The sequence below is a fragment of the Phascolarctos cinereus genome, unplaced genomic scaffold (assembly GCF_003287225.1).
Source record: "Phascolarctos cinereus isolate Bilbo 61053 unplaced genomic scaffold, phaCin_HiC Scaffold_2;HRSCAF=192, whole genome shotgun sequence".
NCBI classification, from domain to species: Eukaryota; Metazoa; Chordata; class Mammalia; order Diprotodontia; family Phascolarctidae; genus Phascolarctos; species Phascolarctos cinereus.
The window spans coordinates 95,226,308-95,249,621 of record NW_027555625.1 but is presented as its reverse complement, the minus strand read 5'-3'; the positions used below and the strand labels follow the sequence as shown (position 1 = coordinate 95,249,621).

Here is a 23,314-nt window from a genome sequence, read left to right as displayed (position 1 = left end):
CCAAATATCCACATATAACTACTTAAACAGTTCAAACAAAGCATTTAAAACTAAACTAACTCACAGTTCCTATAGCCCCCAGATGGATCAAAAGAGCTTAGGACTCACCTGGCAGTTATAGTAAGTTTTCTGAACAACATGCTTCTGGGGCTGGACATCACTCTCTATGCCCATAGACTTCATTTCTGTCTTCGAAGCATGATTGTTAAGCATGACAAACTGAACTGTAGCAAATGGGTACCAGTCAGAAGGTATTTCTTGGTCTGACCCAAGTTCTAGTTTGTATGACAAACTATGGGGATGATCAGGACCTTAGGGAATAAAACAGCAAATGATTAGTCAAATAATTGCCCTATTTCCTTTAAATGTATGAGATATTCTTTATCTTTGTGTAGCTAGCCAAACAGATCCAAAAACACTAGAGCAGCATAAAATTGATTTAAGAACAAACTGTCGGATCTCACTAATTTGTGCTAATTGAGAGAAAGTCCTTCAGGGTTGGGGAAATATCGTAGAATACTTTTTTTTTCAGGGTTGCTTTGTTATTTTCCAGAAAATCAAGTAACTAAGCGAACTTGCTAATAAAATGTTTCCATACAGAAGTCCTGCTTGGTCTGCTTTAATAAACTGATGACTCTTTTGTCATAAATAATACCATTTGCACAGTCTTACTATGCTAAGAAACTTCAAAACACCTTATACTCAAAGAGATTTAACAAATTCCTGCAATCTTGCTTACACCACCATGCATTTGTTCTGCAAACTTTTTCTCCATAGATGATGCAGAGAAAAGCTTCAATTCTAGTTAAAACAACAAATTAGTGAAGTCTAAATGAATGAGATTTCATTGCATTTCAGAAAATTAAGTCCTAGACTCAAAATGTTCTTTATCAGGATAGTTTCTTCTCTATTCCCTTTCAAAGCTCACAAATATATGGAACAAAGGGTTACATTTTTGCCCTTGGTGTTTGCACTAACATTTCTTTTTTCTCTTCAAAAGTATATTCTAAGACTAGTGACATGTGTATGCGTGTGTATGCATCATATAGCAGAGTCAGAAACATGTTGAGTACAGCCAGCATCAACACTGACCTGATCTTTTTACAAAAGATCTCTGGTTTGCATTAGCCAAAGCATCCACACACATCAAATAAGGATGCTGCCCCTAGTTAAGATAATATAGTAGATGAAAGGCAGTTTATCAACCTCGATAGAATGGAATTCCTGCTTCACTGAAATTATAAAGATGGCTCTAGCTGTAGAAAGATTTCCACCAAAATGTGGCTTAAGGCATTAAACCAAGTCTAAAAATATCTGGCTTATTTTCTGAATGATAAATTGTCTGTCATTCCTTACAACCTATGATGCCAGTTGGTTATACATACAGAGTCTCTTCCTCCAGAGGAAGAACAGGAAAACACACAAATATAAATAGCCAGGATGACAGATGAAACCAGTAGTGAAGGCCCTGACACCAAGAGAGTTCTACCAAACTAACCACCCCTGTATTTAGTTTTTTTCTAGCCTACTCCTGATTGGCACAATTTGCTCACCCTCCATCAGTTTTTTAACCACAGGTTCACAGACCAACAGTTCTATGGATGGATTTTATGGGTCTGTGAATTTATATGGGGAAAAAACTGCATCTTTACTTTCAATATAGTTAGTTTCCTTCTATCTATTGTATTGTGTACATTTAAAAATATTTTTCTAAGAAAGAGTCCATAGGTTTTACAACTGCCAATGGGGGTCCACGTGGCACAAAAAGGTGAAGTCCTGCCCCAGATGTACGTATTTAGAAAAGGCTCTGGCGTCTTTTGTCTGCTTCAGCATAAAACTCCATAGACCCTAACCCTGTACACCCCTCACAATCCCTACCACCCCCACTCTGAATCTATTTATAGACTAGATAGAACCAATTATGTCCACAGGTATGACTTCATTTCCCAGAACCAAACAAAGATTGGTACCCAAGGATAGTAGCTAGGCAGAAACACCCATCAGTCTTCTTGTATCTTTGTTTTGTACATGAATATCACTCTGGTCGTTTATATACTATTAATACTCTAAATAATACTAACATTAATAATAACATGCATACTATAAGTAAAGGTGAGTATGGCTATGTTTCTATTCCTTTAAGTCTGGAACCGAAATAACACAACCTATTACTTTTAGGCAGAACCAGAGCATTCTGAAGGTGGAAAAGTCTAAGGGGTCAACTTACCTTTGAAGCAACAAATATTTACAATTCATCTAATGGAAAGAGAACAGGACTTGGAGGTCTGGGACACAGGGCAGAGAGAGAGAGAGACTTGGGTTCAGATCCCATCTCTGACACTTACTACCCATGTGACCTAGTTACAACCTGTCAGCCTCATTGTTTTTTTCAATCTTAAAATGGAGATAATAATACTACAGTCTACTTCATAGGGACGGTGGGAGAAACATACTTTGCAAGCTTTAAATGATATGCAGGGTGTCCCAAAAGGTCTTAGTGAAATTTTAAGCTGCCAAAATCAGCATTATAGCCCTTTTTGTGGTGGCAAGGCATTGGAAATTGAGGGGATGCCCATCAATCGGGGAATGGCTAAACAAGTATATAAACAAGCATATGAATGTAATAGAATACTATTGTGCTATAAGAAATGATGAGTAGGTGGATTACAGAAAATCCTGGACTTACATGAACTGATGTAGAGTAAAGTTAGCAGAACCAGGAGAACACTGTACACGGTAACAGCAACATTGTGCAATGATCAACCTTGATAGATTTGGCTCTTTTCAGCAATACAATGATCTAAGACAATTCCAAAAGACTCATGATGGAAAATGCTATCCATATTCAGAGAAAGAACCATGGAGTCTGGATGCAGATCAAAACACACTGTTTTCTCTTTTTTTGTTTTTTTTTATCTTTCTTGTGATTTTTCCCTTTTGTTCTGATTCTTCTTTCACAACATGACTAATGTGAAAGTACATTTAATATGTTTGCACATGTATAGCCTATATCAGATTGCATGCCATCTTGGGGAAGAGGGAGGGGGCAAAAAATTTAGAACTCAAAAATCTTATAAAAGTGAATGTTGAAAACTATCTTTATATGTAATTGGAAAATATACAATACTATTAAGTGGGGGAGGGTGGGGAAAGCAGCTTTAGAAACCTAAAATTGTAGTAAGACTTGGGAAGCCCTCTACAAAAATGAGTTAATCTTGTTATTGACCAGAGCACTGTGGGAGATTGGAAGAAATGTAAGGACACCACTAACTTCTGAAGTCTTTCCACAGAGGTGACAATCTTTTAAAAGACTCCCAGAGAAGGGAATTCCACAACTTCATTCTATTATTTTAACTATCTATATCCAAGATTCTCCAGTCTAACCCAACTCTCCCTTGCTTCATTTTAAGCCCATTTCTTCTTCTTCTTCTTCTCCTACCCTCAGTAAAAATGGAAAGGAACTAATCACAATCCTCTCTAGTCAGTCAGTTAAAAGCATTTAAGTACCTACTATGTGTCAGGCACTGTGCTAAGAACTGGGGATACAAAGAAAGGGGAGGGTGGAACAGTCCCTGCCCTCAAGGAGTTTACAGTCAAATGGGGGAGATAAAATACAAACAACTAAACACCACACACACATTGTATTTTCACATATATATGTATATGTATATATATATATATATACACACACACATATATATAATTGTGTATATTATATATCACATATTTATATATAGTTTAAATATAGTTGTCTGCATGTTAATTTGTATGTATATTATGTAATACATACGTGCATGTATACCTGTAGATAAATTATAGATAACCAATAGAGGGAATGAACTAGCATGAAGTGAGATTAGGAAAAGCTTCTTGCAGAAGGTGAGATCTGAGCTGAGATCTGAAGGAAGCCAGGGAAGCCAGGAAGTGGAGATGAAGAGGGAGGGAATTCCAGGCATGGAATGGAGATACCAATGAAAATGCCTGGAGTCAGGAGATGAGGGTCTTGTGTGAAGACCAGGCAGGAGGGCAGATGGAAGAGTTAAAAAGCCCAGTTGTGAAGTCCCCTCTGTGACTAGGATGCCCATAGTAACTACTTCGCTACTGGGACCAAAGGGCAAAAACGGAATGGACTATTTTAGTGAACTTTTAAAAATTCTCCATTTTCTCAGGAGTATTGATTTCACACTAAATTCAATTTGTGAATAATTAGTTAATCCAGCTTTGCTGACAAATACTCTACAAATCATAAGATGTTAGAGCTAACTGGAATCCTAGGGACCACTGAGGTTGACTCATTTTACAGCAAACTGAGGCGCAGAAAGGTAATGACCTTCCAAAGTCACATAGCGAATTGGTAGGTGAGTCAGGAATAGAACCTAGGTCTTAGAATAATAAATAAAAACTTGTGTTTCTTGAACTTTACCCCTCACTTAACTATATTTGTAACTATAACTCTACATATCCAAGCAAATATACATATATAAGCAATTCAGAGATTTTATTATTTTCTAACTCATAAATCAGAATGGCAGCTAAGCAACTATCTAGAATCTCTTGCAACATAAATATTTTGGCAATAATGTATTTTTTCTAGATAAGCTTTAAAAAGGCAGGCGGAGGGGTAGTTGAGAGTCCTGGTAATGTCAAAATTTTCACTACATAAAATTATAACAGAATACAAACTTCTATATCCAGTTCTCAACATTCAGCCTTAAATCAGAAACATTTAGGACAACGAGATCTTATCAGTAAGTAAAAAAAAAAATGAACCTTGAAGATCACTTCTTTACTCAAATTGCCTGCAACATCCTTACCCCCAAAAAGAAGCTTACCCATCTTTTCAGGCCTCGTTCTAAACCATTTCTTCTATGAAACCCTCAATGATTACTCTAGCCTACCATGATCTCTCCTTCCTCCAACTATTAGACACTTTTGTCTATTCCATTCTTTTGGCACTTAAATCCCCTTATGTTATTACTTAGGCTACATAGTCTCTTCCCAATTCAATTCAAAGCAATACCAATATCTTACCTTTCCTGTTATTCCCCACAAGGCACAGTGCCTTGCATACAGTAGGTGCTCAATACATATTTACTGATTACCTAAATAATTGTTCAACCACATCACTTTTTTTTTCTTCTCTTCTCTTCTTCCTTTCATATGAAAGCTTTTATATACAAACCACCTTCATCATTACCATAAGTAAAAAAAAAAAAAAGACAAGAATCCTAGGCACTTCTAGGTGGTAAAGGATGATTACTTTTCTTAAATTCAGATAAGCCTTTAGAGCAATTTATTTCCAAACCATTGCTACTGCCATGATTAAAAGTAAAGACTACCATATAACCCAGTCCAAGTGGTTGTGTGCTTTCATGGAGAAAGTGCTGACTCAGAGTCTAGAGAACTCGGAACCAAACCCCACACATGATACTACTTAGCTGTGTGACTGCAGGAAGGTTACCTAACTAAACCTCAAGCAACTCTCATGAGTCCTTAATGTATTGACTCCTGGTCAAATCAACCAATATCTATAGAAAACGGAGTCAGGGGGGCTGCATTTATTACTTTTTATTTTGCTCTACATTACTAGAAATATTCCAAACATGTCTTGGGATAATGTTAATAAAGAGCCACTCTAAATACCAGAAAATCTAAGTTAAGGAGTGTGTTGGTAAATGGTTCACAACTGGCTTTGGGTGAGCAGGGGGGAATGGAGGGGAAATGTACACGTGGAACACTTTTAAATTTAATCTGCTTTATTAACATTTTCTTCATCACCTTCTTAAGTCTAGACAATCAACCAAACAATCAGTCAGGCCCTGATTTGTACTGTTTGCCAGAGGCATCAATGATTACACTGAAATTTTAATAATTGACTCTTATAAATTGGTTCAATCTGGTTCAATCCCCCTTGGTCATATACCGTCCCACCTAGATATATACATAACTTTTAGAGTCTCTGTTCACACTAAAATACTGTTTTTAAAAAATCAAAGAACGTTTTAGACACAAGTCAAGACAACATGATGATGTACTGGTCTGATGATATCTTTTGTGAAAATAATTCTGACGTTTATTTTTACATTCAGCCCACACGACCTGACTTGATAAGCTAGTAACACTTTATTAGATATAAGACTTAGAAGAAAAAAGAAAGAAAAATCCAGGAGGAGAATTCCTCCCATTCTCTTTTTCTGTATATTGGGGTTTTTTAAGTGGGAAAAGCTTTCCCCAAATTTTTCTGCTTTTTTTTTTACTAAATTCATACCTCTAGTAATACCACAAATAGTAGAAACAACTGTTATTTATCCCAGTGATGGCCACTAAGGGGCACTCTTTGGCCTGATGAATAACTCGGAGCTTCTTTTATTGCGAGACACAAACCCTACTCCATACAATTTTAATGTCTCAGTTTTGCTAAACCCACTTGGACACTTTACCTTAGAAATCTAAATTACACAGGTGAGTCGGAATAGATGGTAAGATAGATAGAATAAGAGACTAAATAGGAATGAAGTAGAGAAATAAAGTCAATAAATGGGAAAGAAAAATTTATGATAGTTTTATTTCTAAAGCTGGAGAAAATTATAAAGAACAGTAATTTACCTTTGCTTCCTCAAACTCATTCCATGAATCATTTTGAGGTACCTAGTATTCTTGTACTTCTCCTATTCCCTATCAAAACCTGCGCTTAGAAAAGGCTGTGATGTCAATCATTTATAAGTTAGTATGAATTTAAGTTCATATGTTAGCCCTTCCAGAAGGACACACATTTTAAGAAAGGGCAACTGAGAAGACATGAGCAGTTAAGAACCCATATGCCTGTTTTCTCACCTCTTAGAGAGAGAACAGTCAAGGCTTTACAGTTTTCAACAACAAACCGTATCTCCAGTTAGCCGTCTTCTCAGTCACATCTGACTCTTCACAGACCCATTTTGGGTTTTCTTGGCAAAGATACTGAAGTTGTTTATCATTTCCTACATCTTCACAATCACTCAATTAAGAGGGATAAAGAATATAAGATCCCATTGTGTCTGCTCAGTGATTTTCTTAAAAAGCATTTTAGTTGATAGAACAAAATGTAGACTTATAGACTGTTCTCAAACAATATGTCTTTTGCTCCGAGTTGAAAATCACACAAGATTCTAGGAAAGGAAAAAAAAAAGATTTTATGATAGATATAACTTCCAGGGGTGGGGAATCTGGGGCCTTGAGATCATATGTGGCCCTCTAGGTCCTCAAGTATGGCCCTTTTTGACTGAATCCTGAAATTTGGATTCAAAGGGCCACACTTGAGGACCTAGAGGGCCACATGTGGCCTGGAGGCTGCAGGTTTCCCAGCCCTAAAAGCCTGCTGAGGAACATATAGCATTTTACTATGTGCCAGACAACTGTGCTAAGCTCTTTACAATCATCTCGTTTGATCCTCACAACAACCCTGGAAGGTAGGTTCTATTATTATCTTCATTTTACAGATGAGGAAACTGAGGCAAACAGGTTAAATAACCTGTCCATGACTGGAATACTATCCCTCCTCATCTTTGCCTCTTGGCTCCCCGGGCTTCCCTCATATTCCAGTTAAAATCCCACCTTACAGAGGAAATCCTTCCCATTCCCCTTAGTTCTAGTGCCTTCCCTCTGTTGTTTATTTCCCATTTCTCTTATATGTAGCTGGTCTGTATATAGTCGGGTTTATGTTGCAGAGACTGTCTTTTGCTTTTCTTTGTAGCCCCAGCACTTAGCCTAGTGTCTGGCACACTGTAGAGGCTTATTAAATGTTTACTGACTTAGTAACTATACCATGCTACCTCCCTGATAGCAACATCGAGGCAAAGCATAAAAAAGGAAAGATATACATTCATCAGCGTCATGGAAGAGGTCTCACACAGGGTACAAACGAAGGAAGGACGCGTCTATTTGTAGATGGAATTGCACTAATTAAATCGAGCCCTAGAATATTATAAAGTCCCTTCATTGAAACCCATGGTTATTTGAAAAATAAAGGCTTAACCATCCACACTCAGAAAAAAGAGCAGACAAAAAACTTATATTGCCCAGATCATGAACTACCATTTAGATGGGAAGCCCATCACAAGCTGCATCTTGGGCACTCTAGGACCCAGAATTGAATAGGAGATTGGATGGTGTTAAATTTTGGAAGCCACACAATGCTTTCAATGATACAAGCTGCTCACTGCCTCCAGAGTCCATTGCTTTAACATTAAAAATCCCCCGATGGTGCTATATGGCAGCAAAGACCAATGGCAGATGACCAAAATGTCAATGGAGAGACACAGGGTCGGATGCTGCAAATTACCAACGATGACTTTTGCTCAAGAAGTTGTAAATGAGGTTTTCAAAGACATGTTTGACTAGAAAGAGACAGCTAGGTAGCACAATGGATTGAATGTTAGAACTGGAGTCAGAAAGACCTGAGCTCTAACTCATTTTCTATTTGCCTACTTTAGAATATTATTTCACATGTTCATTCTCTATGCTCAACAACTAGTAAATATTTCATTAAAATCTTGAAGCTTCTCCTTGTTCAACTCTTGCCTATTTATTTTAAAAATACTTTGATCTATTGTTTGCCAGCTTCATACACATATATCATAAACACACAGGTCAGGGAACCATTCTTGCATTCTTCTTATACACCCTACCTCTGTACACCTACTTTGTGCCGGGTCATCAATAAATGATTAATCATTTAATCGAAGTTAATGCCAGGAAAGAGGCAGCTAGGTGGCTCAGTGGATAGAGCAATGGGTCTGGAGTCAGAAAGACCTAAGTTCAAACTCAGCCTCAGACATTTACTAGCCATGTGACCCTGGAAAAGTCACTTAACCTCTCTTTGCCTTAATCCACTGGAGATGGAAAATGACAAATCACTTCAGTATCTTTGCCAAGAAAAAAACCCACGGACAGCATGGTCTATGGGGTCACAAAGAGTCAGACACGACTGAAAGACTGAACAACAACAATGGTAGGAAATGCAAATTTTGCACGCAACACTGGATCTTTAAAAACACGCATACATTAATGTAACAATAAAACTTTTTAAAAGGAGGATCCATTGCTACATTATGAGTTTGGAAAACAAATTAAAGCTTGTACTGGGCTGACTTAGCTTGAAAACTCTGTTTCCTTAGGGCTGACTGGCAGTGCCACTAGGCTGAACGCCAGGAATTTGCTCTTTGAACACTGTTCCCTAGCCCTTGATTTTTACCTCACCAGGCTCTTTATATATTCCTCTGAACACAGTTCACATCACAATTCACATGGTGAAACATGTCTGATCTCCCTGGGTCTCTGTGCCTATCACTATGCCCAATGGATGATTCCACCACTCTGTGCCTGATTAGCACCTTGGCCTGGCTCTACAAATGTTCATTAGATCATGAGTTTATTTTTAGCAGAAAAAGGGTACTCTTCAAAGAATTAGAAATTGAGGGAATGCCCATCAACTGGAGAATGGCTGAACAAGCTGTGGCACACGAATGTAATGCAATATTATTGTGCTATAAGAAATGACAAGCAGGCAGATTTCAGAAAAGCCTGGAAAGCCTTATAGGAACTGATGCTGATGAAGAGAGCAGAACCAGGAGAACACTGTACACAGTAACAGCAACACTGTGCAAAGACCACCTTTGATAGACTTAGCTCTTCTCAGTCATACAATGATCTAAGACATCTCCAAAAGACTCATGATGAAAAATGCTGTCCTCCAGAGAAAGAACTATGGAGTCTAATGCAGACTGAAGCACGCTATTTTCTCTTTTTTTTTCTTTCTCATAGTTTATCCCTTTTATTCTGATTCTTCTTTCACAATATGACTAACGTGGAAATGTTTTATATGATTGTACATATATAGCCTGTATTCAGATTGCTTGCTGTCTGGGGGAGGGAGGAAGAAAAATTTGGAACTCAAAATCTTATAAAAGTGAATGTTGAAAACTATCTTTGCATGTAATTGGAAAAAATAAAATAGCATTAAAAAAGAAAGAGGCTGTCCTTGAAGAAAACATTCCTTTTTTATAACACCTCTAACTTCAAAATGGGAGAAAGCTACGTAGCATAGTGGACAGAGGAGTGCCACAGAAGTCAGGAAGACCTGGATTCAAATCCTGTCTCTGATACATACTGGCTGTGTGACTGAGCAAGCCACTGAAGTCCTCAGTGCCCCGGGCAAGGAGGCACCACCACCCAGGGAATTACCTTCCTGTTCCTCAAACAAGAAACTCCATCTCCTGACTGTGGGCATTTTCAATGGCTGTTCCTCTTGCTTGGAATACTCTTCCTCCTCATCTCTGCTTCTTGGCTTCCCTGGCTTCCTCTAAATTCCAGCTAAAATTCCACCTTCTACGAAAAGCTTTTTCTGATCTACCCTTTGGGGTAGTGCCTCCTTCCTGTTGATTATCTCCAATTTATCCTGTACATATCTTCTTTGTACACACTTGTGTTCATCATGTCTTCTCCATTAGACTGTGAGATCCTTAGATGCAGGGACTATCTTTTACCTTTCTCTGTATCCCCAGTGCCTGGCACTTAGTAGGTGCTTAATAAATCCTTATTGACTGACTGATGAAATCACAGATCCAGCCCTAAAACAAACAAAAACAAATAAACAAACAAATCTCCCAAATAAAAAGAGTATACATTTGGTCATCACTCTCAAAATCCCCCCAAAATCTCAAAAAAAGATTTTTTGGTGATGGAGTTACTCCCTTTCTCAGCAAACAAATGAAAGTGGAAAACAAATAATTTATCACTTATGTATTGAACTTAGGCAAATTTTGAATTTCATGTTGCTCCCATCACAATGGAGTTATGAAAAAGCTGGGGATCAGATTGTCCTTGTTATCAGGAAATTAGCTCCACAAGTAGCCTGAATATTAGAATATTAGGGAACAGGGTTGCTTTTCCATGGAAATTTTCTGTATCAGCAACAGACTCCAAAGAAGGAATGATTAATGAGGGCCAACAGGGCTCTGCAACCAGAGTAAACCCCACAGGAATTGGTGGAAAAGGAGAGAAGTGAGGGGACAGTTTTGCTAAATTTGGCCAATGGAATTTTGTTTTTGTAGAGAGAGCATCTGGATTCATAGACTGCTCAAAATGTACCTGATCTCTGGACCAATCCTTACAGGTCAATATGATAACTTAGAAACACCAACCCAGCCATCAACGGACTAGGCTGGATGCCCCTAGAGGATGGGAGTGGTCTGGAAGCCTCAGGGAGTAAAGATCCATTCTGTTCTATTTATGGACAGATGTATCAAATCCATTCTATTCTAGGGATCAGAGCTAGTAATTTCAGAACTTGAGGTAAAATATCTCATAATAGAGATTGGGAGGTGTCAAGAAGAGTTGGAGACCAAGATACTATGAGGTTTCTAGGGAGGCTACCACTAGTGCAGGTACTAGGGTGGGTCAAGCCAAGACAAGTCCATCTGGAGTGTGGGAAAGCCTCCAGATCTCACCTCACCAGACTTGTGTTGGCCTTCACCTTCATTGTTCCATAAGTCATTTTCCTGTAAGCCCTAGAACTGTATAGTGTGCCCTACTAGATGCACCCCCACTGGGGGAATGGTAACATACCAACCAGAAAGTCTGGCCTGTACCCCTGTGGCAAAGCTAATGATCCAGAGTCCTTTAGCCTCTGTTAGGAGACCAATGAGGGAGAAGGAGCAGACAGCATATGCTGGAGGGGAGGGGGATGGGAGGCAAGGAAGAAATGCAGCAGTAGGGGAACCTGTAGCACAGACATCTTCCTTAATTCCAGGATGACATGAGAATGCTCCGATGGCAGAAATAAGAGGAAAGCCAGTGAAGGCTGGCAAAGTGGTAGAAGAATTGGAGCACTGGGAATACTGGGGCCCAGGATAGCAATCACACCACAGATATTGGGGACCACTGAGAAGGCCAGTGGAGAACAATAAAGCAGGGATGCCAGGCTAGAAGACTACTCAGAGAGAAAGCATGCCTCTAAATTTCAGCACAAGAGGTAAGGTGGGACAAAGTCCCAATTGTCCCACTCTAGTTATGGTTCTGCATAGTTACTGGCCTGCAGAGAACTTCAAAGAGAATCAACCACTTAGAATCCTTTCGGTAAGCATCTGTGCCCAAGCGAAACCTCTCTGGAAGTAGGACAAACTCATGTAGACACTACCCCCTCTGAATCTGCCACTAAACCTGCTCTTTGCCTGAAGTACTCCCCTGGAAACAACCCAACTTCTTAATGGAGAATTGGAGTAGGACAGGGATATATCATCCCCTTTTCTCAGTGTTTACCTAATTATTTTCACTGCTCAGTTACAATCTTAGCAAAAGTGGGTACTAAGGCTATGTTTTCACAGCTTGAAAAAAAATACTGAAAAACATTTTGACTAATTGCTTCACTGAATGCATTAAATTTTCCCACTGAGAGTGGGTCGACATGATACCACAAGTAACATTCCCTTCAAACTAGTTCACAAGGATTAACACAAGTTCTCAAGATATTCCTTATGGTCAAGATGCAAGGTGTGGGCTAGACAGCCTGGTAGATTAAAAGCAACATGGCCTAGTGGAAAGAGTACTGGACTTCAAATCAGGAGGTCCTGGGTCCAAATCCCAGCCTTGAAATTATACTAGCCACGTGAAGTTGGCAAATTACTTAACCTCTCTGAGTTCCACTTTCTTCATCTGCAAAGTGGATACAGAAAGACTTGTACTACTTAACCAGCAGGGTTGTTGTGAGAGAAATGTGCGTAAATCCTAATATACTATATAAATGTATTATTTTCGTTAAATGAATTTGGAATTGGCTAACTGGCTGGACCCCAAAAGTCATTACTGGAAAGATGTCAACTTGGAAGGAAGTTTCTAGTACAATGACCCAGGGTCTTTGACCTAGTACTTTTTGAAAATATTTTTCTCAGTGACTTAGATCAAGGCATAAATGGTAAGCTTAGCAAATTTACAGATAACAGAATGCTGAGAGAGATAGATAACATGTTAGATAATAATATAACAAATTTATATCTGGAAGTGACCTTGGAGGCTACCCCCATTTTACAGACAAGGAAGCTGGTCTGAAACAGAGTGTTAAGTGAATTGCTAAGGTTCACACAGCTAATAAGTCTGAGGCAGAATTTGAAACCAGGCTTTTTTGACTTTGAAACCAGGGCCCTCTCCACACTACAAGAAGAGAGTCAGGATCCAAAAAGACGTCAACAGATGAAAACATTTGGCCAAATCTAAAAAAATCAGACACAACAGTGATAAATGTAAAAGTCTTACACTTGAGTTTAAAACATCAATATCACAGAGGCAGCTAGGTGGCGCACCAGCCCTGGAGTCAGGAGGACCTGAGTTCAAATACGACCTCAAACACATAATGGTCACTAGCCATGTGACTCTGGGCAAGTCATTTAACCTCAACTGCCTCACAAAAAAAAAAAAAATCAATATCACAAATACAAGGTGAAGAAAACCTGGCTAGACAGCGATTTAAAAAGGATCTCGAGGTTTTAACGAACTATAGGTTTATAAGAGTCAAGAGAGAGATTTAGCTAGATGGCCTGGTAGATACAGTGCTAGGCCTACAGTCAAGAAGACCTGAGTTCAAATTTGACCTCAGACATTTACTAGCTGTGTGATCCTAGGCAAGTCATTTAACTTCTGTTTACCATAGTTTTCTAAACTGTAAAATGGGACTAATAATAGCACCTACATCCCAGGGTTGTTGTGAGAATCTAATGAGGTAATAGCTGTAAATCAGCTGGCACACAGCAGCAGGTATGAAAATGCTAAGGCAACGATGATGACGGTGCTGATGACGGTAGTGGTAGTGGTGGTGGTGGTGAAGACTCAGAAGATCTTAGGCTACATTAAAGGAGCCAAAATAATGTGGAATAAGAAGGCAAATGTTAGGTTCAGCTTGGGTTACCAGATTTTAGAAAGGACATCAATAGACTGGGGAGTGTCCAGAAAAGGGAGACCAGCATGGCAAAGAGCATGAAGTTTATCTTTTATCAAGATCATCAGAAGGAACTAAAACAGTCAGCCTAAGAAAGAGAGGACTCTGAGGGCCAGAAAGAAGGTTCGGGAAGAGGGGCTCCACTTGCTCTGCTTGGTTCAAGAAGGCAGAACTAGGAACGGTGGGGTGGAAGCTGAAGAAAGACAGATTTAGGTTCAGCGTAAGGGAACACTTCCTAAGGATCAGCATTATATATGAAGGAGAATGGGCTCCCTCCAAAGGTAGTAGGTTTCTGCTTGCTGAGGGTCTTCAAGCAAAGGCTAGATGACTATTCATGGGGGATATTTGTAGGAGGGGATTCTTATTCTGGTCTGAGTTGGACCAGAGGACTAACTATAAGGTCCCTTCCAAGTCCAACATCCAATAAACTCTGTCAACTTGGTAAAATAAATAAGTTAAAACAACAGCAAAAGGCCCTAATTAAGCACACTGAAAAAGTCAGTGTTATCTTATTTTGCATAACAGGTAGTAAACCTAAGGATTCTGCTACATGCAAAGGTTGATACAGAGTGAGACTATAAATGCCTGACCCGCAAAAGGTCAAACTGTATTCACAGATTATAGCTCCACAATAGGTTATTTCAGGTGTAAGTGACATTAGATGACCACTGTGGTCCCTTCTAACTCTCAAAATTCTATTATTTCTAGGAAACTAGGATGCTTAGGAGAATGTCTCCAACATTTGAGGTTCAAGCCCACAAACTATCCCTTGGTGCCCCTACCAAATACAGGACCTTGGGCTGAAGGGATCCGGACTAGGATGATCCAGTTGTCTATTTAAAATCAATCCAACTAAATCGCTTTGCATTATGAAAATACCATGTGAAAACACCAACTTGACTACATTTTGTCACCTTTCAACCAACAGAATTGGTTGTGTAGACAAAGCCTCAGTTGACAGAATTGACTAGATGTTTGAGAGTGTATGATTCCAATGTGTAGACTCAGCAGCACAGTGAAAACATTTGAAACACCACAATGGGGGAAAATAACTTGGAAAAATTGTATATTTACTTGAGTTTTTATCTGGCAACCGGTCTATCTTCCACACGATCGCCCTATAGGCACTCTCATATTTTGCTGTTCCCAGCGTGACCTGGACAACAGGTTCCGATTCTGGTTCATGTAAAGAGCCAAGGCATGTCCGGCGATTCATTTTGGCCTTCAGGGACTTCTGTCTCTGGAGATTCATGGTCCAAAGCGCTTTGATCCACTGAGCAGGGACTGGAAAATGTATCATTATATTGTCACAGAATCTCAAAGGACCAGAACGGGTTGAAGTCAGAGCAGATGAGGCCATGTTGACAAAAGCCTGAAGCTCAACATACGCACCCTGGACAACCACGGCAGACTTCACAGAAAATGGAAGGTCCTCACCGTCATACGATGTCTTGAAACGCATCAGCTCAAATCTACAAGCATCCAATGGTGAAAACTTAATGATCCTCAACTGCTCAAACTCTTGTGCTTTCACACAGTTGTGAAAATAGTATTCAAGAATTTCAATTCCTTTCTTTTCTGGGTCTCTCTCAAAATAGCGATCATCTTTCTTCTGCAGCTCAAGGTCATTTAAGGCTAAAAAGCATTCTGTATTTCCATTCACAAAGCAGAGGCAGTAGATGTGGGTAACTACAGCACTTTCAACTAGCTTTCCTTCTTTAGTGACCTTTCCCCAGAAGTTGTCCACAATTTCCAGGGAAATCTCTTGTTCTTCATAGTTTCTTTTTTGTTTGGAAAGAGGAGGGAGTTTCATCAGTTCTTCATCTACCACTGTCAGAAATTCAAGGAAGTCATGGTAGTCTGTGGTCCCCAGTTTTAACATCTGCTCTACTTCTGGCTCGTGGACTACTTCTGTCTTAGAATGGTACTTTCTTTTTTCTGTATATGTCACATGCTCAATCTTCACAGTGTGGATTTTCCCTGCCATGCTATAGTTCTCCACTTTGGGTTCAGAGAGTCTGCAGTATGGGTCCAACTGAAGCTCTTTAAATGGTTTCTCTAATCCTTTCTCATAGTACATTTGCAAAATGCCCCCAGGCAAGACTTTCAGGAATATCGGGCCCCATTGTCTAGAGGACATCATATTTTTCTTCTCAGGGATTCTAAGCATGAAGGACCACCCAACTTTCTGCTGACTTCTGAATAAACTATGGGGGACAAAGGAAGGGCTGCTGTCTCCAGTGTATAGACACTGCATAGACAGGCTTCCAATTGAGTCTGTAGCATCATCTGTAGCTTGCAGGTGTTCAAGTCTTTCACAGACATAGTTAAATGAACATTGATTGAGATTCTTCTGTTCAGGAGGTGCCATCTTTCTGCTGGACCTTTGATCTTTTCCTTCAGGGTCAAAAGTGAAAGGGGAGGTGCTAGGTAAAGATTCTTCTTTCCAAAATGGACTTGAAAAAGCACAGTCATCTTGAAAATACTGAAACTGTGTAAAGTTACGTTGATGGCCTAAGCTTTCAGATTGGTGAGGTTGAGGGTTCCTTTCATCCACAAGTTCAGTTTTGACATCTGAAAGCTTACAAGAATGATCACTGGGTGTGGATGAATGGGCGGAATAACTGAGTTTAGAAGGGAACAATGAAGACTCTGCCTCTGGTGTTGGAAGTGGGCTGTTTGAAGGCCATTCAGGAATAGGATAAAGTTCGTGAATCCCCCCTGGTTTGGGAATACAAGGAAAGCCAGGGTAGTCTTTGGTAGGTGTGGAAAGGGGAGAATTACTTGGGGGCCCTGGACTTAGGTAGAAGTCCACAATGGGAGAAGAAAGAGGGGTACCACTTGCAGAGGAAGAACCATAGGATTCCTTGAGACCAGGGAGATTCAGCTTAAGTCCATTAGGTTTACAGATGCTGTGATTCTCCAGTGGAAAATTCTTTGATTTTTGAGGGGACTGAGAAAGTGGCTCATCATCAAATGTGACCCAGTTGGCTGGGTTAGCAGAATACATTCTGGAAGATCAAGCAATGCACTTGTTGGTACACCAGGCATGAAGCACCTGTTAAAAGAAAAAAAAATAATAGATTTGTACCCAAATACAAAATTATCCATATTTACATGCTATCTTTCTTCATGGAGCTAAAAACATAGAACACTTTTCAGTCCAATTTAATTTAACAATGTTTTATCATCCAACTATACAGGAAAGAAAAGAATCATAAGTGTACAGACCTGAGGTAGCTGCATCGTAAAGTGCAATCCTTGCCTCAGAGCACTTGCAATCTAACTGCTCATCTAATGATGACTGAAATAAGTCACGGCTTAGTTGTTTTGTTTTTTAATAACAACAGTGTAATCATCAATGATAGGTAAATTATGTGGCATGGCAATAACCCTGGGTCCTTTACAGATATGCCAGTGGGAAACCGGCTTGGGTGGGCTCTGACAAATTAAAATGGCTCCAAGTATGGCCCCAAAGATTGACTATGCCTGCCATTCAGTGAAGAGCCTGACTAAGGAGACAAGGTCTTCACCAGCAATTTGGGTCTCAAATGATGAATTACTTGGATATGGTGATCCATGAATCAGATCAAAATATGAAAATGGTCCCCAGTTCTGTGTGATCCTTTTATAGCACCTAAAATACTAAGTTCACTGTTGGTACTCAATGCAAGATCTCTGTCAATAAACATGTATTAAGCACTTGCTATGTGCCACTAAGAACTAGGAATATAATAAGTGGCAGAAGACAGTTCTTGCCCTCAAGGAACTTACAATCTAATGGGGGAGACAACAAGCAAACAAATATATACAAGCAAGCTATATACATGATAAAAAGGAAATAATTAAAAGAGGGAAGAAACTAGAATTAAGAGAGGTTAAAAAAAAGGCTTCCTATGGTAGATAGGATTTTAACTGGCATTGTCCATTAACCAATGAGTCAAAATATTACTGGAGAAACTAAGCAACAGCCATACAGACATTTTCATTATAAACAAAGCTCACGAAATAAAGAAGTTAGAGAGTAATAGAAGTATGGCTCACTATTTCTTCTTGCAGTCACCAAAAAAGCACTCTCTGGGGTTGGTTTCATTATGTATTCAGGGTGAACAAGAAATATCATTTCATGAGACCATCTCACTTTGTAATGCTCAAGATGAGAGCAGGCAACGGGCCCACCAGAAGAGAGTTACAGCTTTTATACTAATATCTGTTGCAGAAAAGGAGAGATATTGGACAAAAAATTTGACAAAACCCTTCAAACCAAGTCAACATGAGGAATAACCTTAATACTTGGGGAATTTAATACTAGATAAGTTGGGCGTGGGAGAATGGTGAAAAAATATCCTAGATTTCTCAGGATTAGGGAAAAAGCAAAAGGTTCCTAGATTTTACAGAAATCACATGCTTGCATATCATGGATGTTTTCCTCAAGATGAGAGTCAGAAAATAACAAGCACTCAACAAAAAAATTAAATTGACTATATCTTAACAAAAACAGGAAATGACTAAGGATATTTTCAGAATAAGTTCTCTGTGTGCAGTAAAATCATCAAATGGTTAGAATAGCAAATTAGAAGAAATTGGAGGAGACAATATAAGCAATTGTAACTCCAATCTAACTTATGCAAGCAAGTTTACTCTGAAAATGGAAAATGGATGGAAGTTGTTATCATTTCTAAGGGAAGTCTAATCAATGTAAAACAATGCCACAAAGAAGACCCCCCCAAAAAAAGGGCCCCAAAATGGCTCAGTCAACAAATATTTGATTTTTCTGCCAAGCAGAGAGACATGGCAGCCAAGGATAACATCAATTTAAAGTACAATCTCATTCGCAAAACATAGCAGAGGAAGATGGCAGAACACATGAACAATGCTGTCTCATAAAATAGCAAAAGGTAGTGAAGGGGAAAAATAAGCCTGTAGAAAACATGGCATAAGACCCAACTAAACAAGATTATCCCCAGAGTATCTGAAGATGAAATTGGAAGGAGGGTAACAAAAATGTGAAATGGAACAGATTTGTCATGGATGCCACAGTGACCATTTTTCATCATTTTTGGCTATGGTCAAAACACCACCACACTTGGTCTCTACCCCCTCCCCAGCACCTGTGGTGTTATATAGGAGGGAGCAGAAATAACACTCAAGAAAATTAAGTTGGGAATGATGGCTAGGACCTGACCAAATAAAGACAAGAAAATGTGTTGGAGGCACAATTTCAAACAAGTTTCAAAATATCTTACAGAAAAAATTCCAAAAGAATGAGAAAGAATCATTGACAGCACTGATATTTTTAAGTGACTAGGAAGGCATCATGACTCTTAGTCACCTTTTTTTTTTTTAATAGTATAGGTTCTGAGATTTTTCCCCCTATAACTTTGGTATCTTACCCTCCTTCAGATAGAACAAGAAGTGAGCTCTCAAGGCCTTCAAAATTACGTTGCACCCAGGATGGGCCTTCCCTGTCTAAACTTGACATAGTACATCTGTTTGCCATCTTTGTTATTTCCAATGTCATTTCTACTTCCCCTATAATCATCAAGGACTGTGATATCCAAAATCCAAATATGGTGACTCTGTTGCTCTCGATGGTGAAAAGAATTTGTTGTAGATATCTTCTTTGCAGATTGGTCTAAGAACACCCCAGGGTGTCCTGGTTGCCACTCAAAGAAGACTGGGTTAGTAGTAATCCACATGGTAAACCCAAGCAGATGAAGAAGGCATATCACCCAGATCATGAAATATAGTTGGATGGACAACAATAACAATAGTAGCTCATGTTGGCATGGTGTTTCAAGGCTTGCAAAATGCTTAACATGTTTCATTTGATCTTCATGATACCCCTTTGTTTTCACTGATATTATCATTTACAGATTTGGTAACTGAGACTGAGAAAAGTTAGTTTACTAGCCCAATGTATCACAGCTAATAAGTGTCTTAGGTGAGAGGCAAACCCAGCTCTTCCTGAAATCAAGTCCAGTGGTCTATACGCTAAGCGATACTGCATCTCTGGATAATTCATGAAATGAGTTCATCAGCATATCTATCTTGGACAGGAATTGCATATGAACAAGGCACTAAACCCCAATTTAACTAAAAGAAGAAATATGGATGGACTAGATTGCATTTGCACAATTGTGCAGTGTTTTCATTTTTTCAATTTTTTTTAAAAAGAAGGAAACACATTTATTAAGCGCTTACTGTGTACCAAGCACTTTACAAATATTATCTCATTTGATCCTCACAACAACCTTAAGAGGTAGGTGCTTATATCACCCCCATTTTACAGTTGAGGAAACTGAGGCAGACAAATTAAATCTCAAACTTTTGAGTATTTCAGAGGCAGGAGAGTGTCTGTTCCAAAGAGTGTTCACATCTATCACCACAGAGGCAGCTAGGTGGCTCAGTGGATAGAATGAAGGACTTGGAGTCAGTAAGTTCTGAGTTCAAATCCACCCTTAGACACCCACTAGCTGTGTGACCCTGGGCAAGTTCCTGAACCTCTGCCTCAGCTTCCTCATCAGTAAAATGGAGATAATCATAGCACCTACTTCCCAGGTTTGTTGTGAGAATCATATGAGATAGTATTTGTAAAGTGATTTATAAACCTTAGAGTATTAGCTATCATTATTATTATTATTATTATTATTACAGTTCAGGTCCTCATCAATTCTCATCTTGACTATTACAATAGCCTCCTAATTGGTGTTCATGCTCCTACAGATGCCACAACAATCCTCCTAAGGTACAAATCTCACTCTGACACTTTTCTGCTCAAAAACCTTCAAGGGCTCCCTATTATCTCTAGGACAGAAGACAAACTCCTCAGACCAGTGTTTGGTTCCAACCTACCTTCCTACACTTATTTCACATTATCTAGGTTCCAGCCAACTGATTCCTAATCCCTAGAATGTACTCTTTCCTCATCTCCATCTTTCAGATTCTTTATCTTTCATGGCTGAGTTCAGATAGCACCTCCCCATTGAAGCCTGAGTCTTCTCTCTAATCATTTATGTTTTATTTGTCCACAAATTATCCTTTACTTACCTATCAATGACGTTGTGCCTACTGCTTGTTGACTACTGAAAAGCTTATTGTACTTAATGTCTTTAATTATAAAAAAAAAATTTATTCAGCAGAGCCAGCACTTTCTGAAAGGCTCTCTCCCAACAAGGTGCCTCCTTTGCATTTATCAAAATTATTCATGGTTCCCTAAAAGATATAACAATACAGAACAACCTCCTGATCTTTACTATCAAGCAAAGCATAAAACAAGGAGCCATGTGCTCACCAGTGATATTCACCACTGTCATGGAGATCTAAGAAAGAGATGAAGCTGAAGAGAGATTCTCCACAGATAGTGAGCTTCTCCACTTGCTCCTGTTTGTACATTTCATTGTGCTGGTTGAATCAAGTTCTAGAACACTATAGAATCTCCTGGACAAGATCCATAACCATCCAAAAGAGTTTGGCCCTGTCATCCACAAAGGAAAAACCAAGTGGATGATGTCTTTTGTCTATGTTATGACACATGAACAGTGGAAACAACCAATATGAGTATTTTAGACAGTGTATATGAACAATGAGTTGGGTCCAGTACTAAATAGGAGGAGAAAAGTGGGAAGAATTGCTTCTGGGAAACTGCAGGATTCCTTTAATGACCCCAAATTTCTTGAAACAAAGGCCTACCTTTCAAATACCAATATCCTCCTGGTATTGTATGACCATGAATCATGGAACACTATATTCTCCAAAGAATTTGATACCATGTTTAAGCATCAATTAGAAGGCAATGGAAAGGTACATAGAGCAGACTATAACATATCAACAATTAATATGAAGAAGAACCAGAGAAAAAAGGTTCAATAAAGAAATATAAAAAAATGAGTTAGTAATGTGGAGAGAACAAGTTTCCACCAGCTGATAGCCTGTGGACTCCATTGTTGTGTTTAAGGCGTCAAAAGTGAAGAAGGCCCACAATATATTAGGGACTCTTTTGATGAATTTATGAGGAGACAGAAAAATAGAGTTGTACAGGATCAACAGGCATGAACGGATTTAAATCTGAGTCCACGGAGGGAACATTCACATCCATGTGATACTACAGATTCGAGCATCTGAAAGAAAGTGTATCTCCCTCTCCCCCAGTGGAATGTAAACTCTTTGAGGGCAGGGCCTGTTTAATTTTAATCTTTATATAATGTACTTTGTAAATAAGTACTTTAAAAATGCTTGTTGAATTGAACTAAAGCTGCTCCAAGAAACTAAAGTCAATTTCTAAAAACATTAATATTCTTTCAGTAATGTTTTATGACTGTGAGCCACAGAATACCTAGACCTTATAAAGAGCAGGTGACCCAAAGGGCAGCAGAGAAAATTCATGGTGGGTATAAGTGGACTCCAGCTCATTACCAATTATGATTTCTGTGCAAGAAGCATCATAAAAGATATCGAGAAAATATGCGACTAGAAAAGGTGAGTCTATAATATGGAAAGTGAGAAATAACTTATTGGCATCTCGGATACTGCTCTATTATCTATGAAATATTAAAGATCTAGAAGAAGATCTACAACACCCAGATGAGACCCTCAGACTCCCTGGAGCCACTCTGAAGGTGGTGAACCTTAGTCCTGGGATCACTTATCTATAAACAGAAATCAGAGACTGGACTGCTAGACTAGGTGCAAATTGTTTGGGGATGGAGACTCTCAGGGATCCCTTGCTACCTACTTCTAGAAGTCCTCTGAAGCCTTGGGTGTAATAGGAGGAAGAGTGAGCTTTGCACCTTCCTCTAAGGGTAAGCCATCATTCAGAGATTGAACGCAAAAAGGGTCTGGCCTCCTCCTTTATGTTACAGCAGATGGTTCCCCATTAACCCACACATGCGTGAAAGGAGCCTATGCTATGTGCCCCTGCTGCTGGTGCTTTAACATAAGGGAGGAAGGTAGATCCCTTTTGTGTGTCAAAGACCTTAGGACTATGGCTCACCACCTTCAAAGTAGCTCCAAGGAACTCTGTATTATCAAGCTAAAGAACAGACAGGAGAGGAAAGCAGAGGTGGTGAGTATGAAGGAATAAAGGGGTTTCCAGGTTCAGCAACTCAGTAGGAGCTTCTTGAAAGGGACCAATCTCCCTGTTTTCCTGTTTCCTTTTCTGCAAAGAAAAGCTTGTTGAAGTTCTGAGGTCCAAACAGTGCTGTTAAGTTATGTCTGAATCTTTGTGACCCCATTTGGGGTTTTCTTGGCAAAGATACTGGAGTGGTTTGCCATTTCCTTTTCCAGCTCATTTTACAGATGAGGAAACTGAGGGCAAACAGGGTTAAGTGACTTGCCCAGGGTCACACAGCT

General features: G+C 39.2%; 1 protein-coding gene across 1 annotated transcript in view; it reads right to left on the bottom strand.

Annotated features, from left to right (window-relative positions):
* The window catches only part of STON1 (stonin 1), a 61,445-nt gene that overhangs the window by 7,602 nt on the left and 30,529 nt on the right, over positions 1-23,314 (bottom strand). Inside the window, exons 2-3 of the mRNA XM_021001251.2 lie at positions 15,038-17,021; positions 109-311 (exon numbers count right to left, since the gene is read on the bottom strand). Of these exons, the coding sequence (XP_020856910.1) occupies positions 109-311; positions 15,038-16,973 (2,139 nt within the window). The 5' untranslated portion in view covers positions 16,974-17,021. The remainder of the gene's footprint in view (positions 1-108; positions 312-15,037; positions 17,022-23,314) is intronic.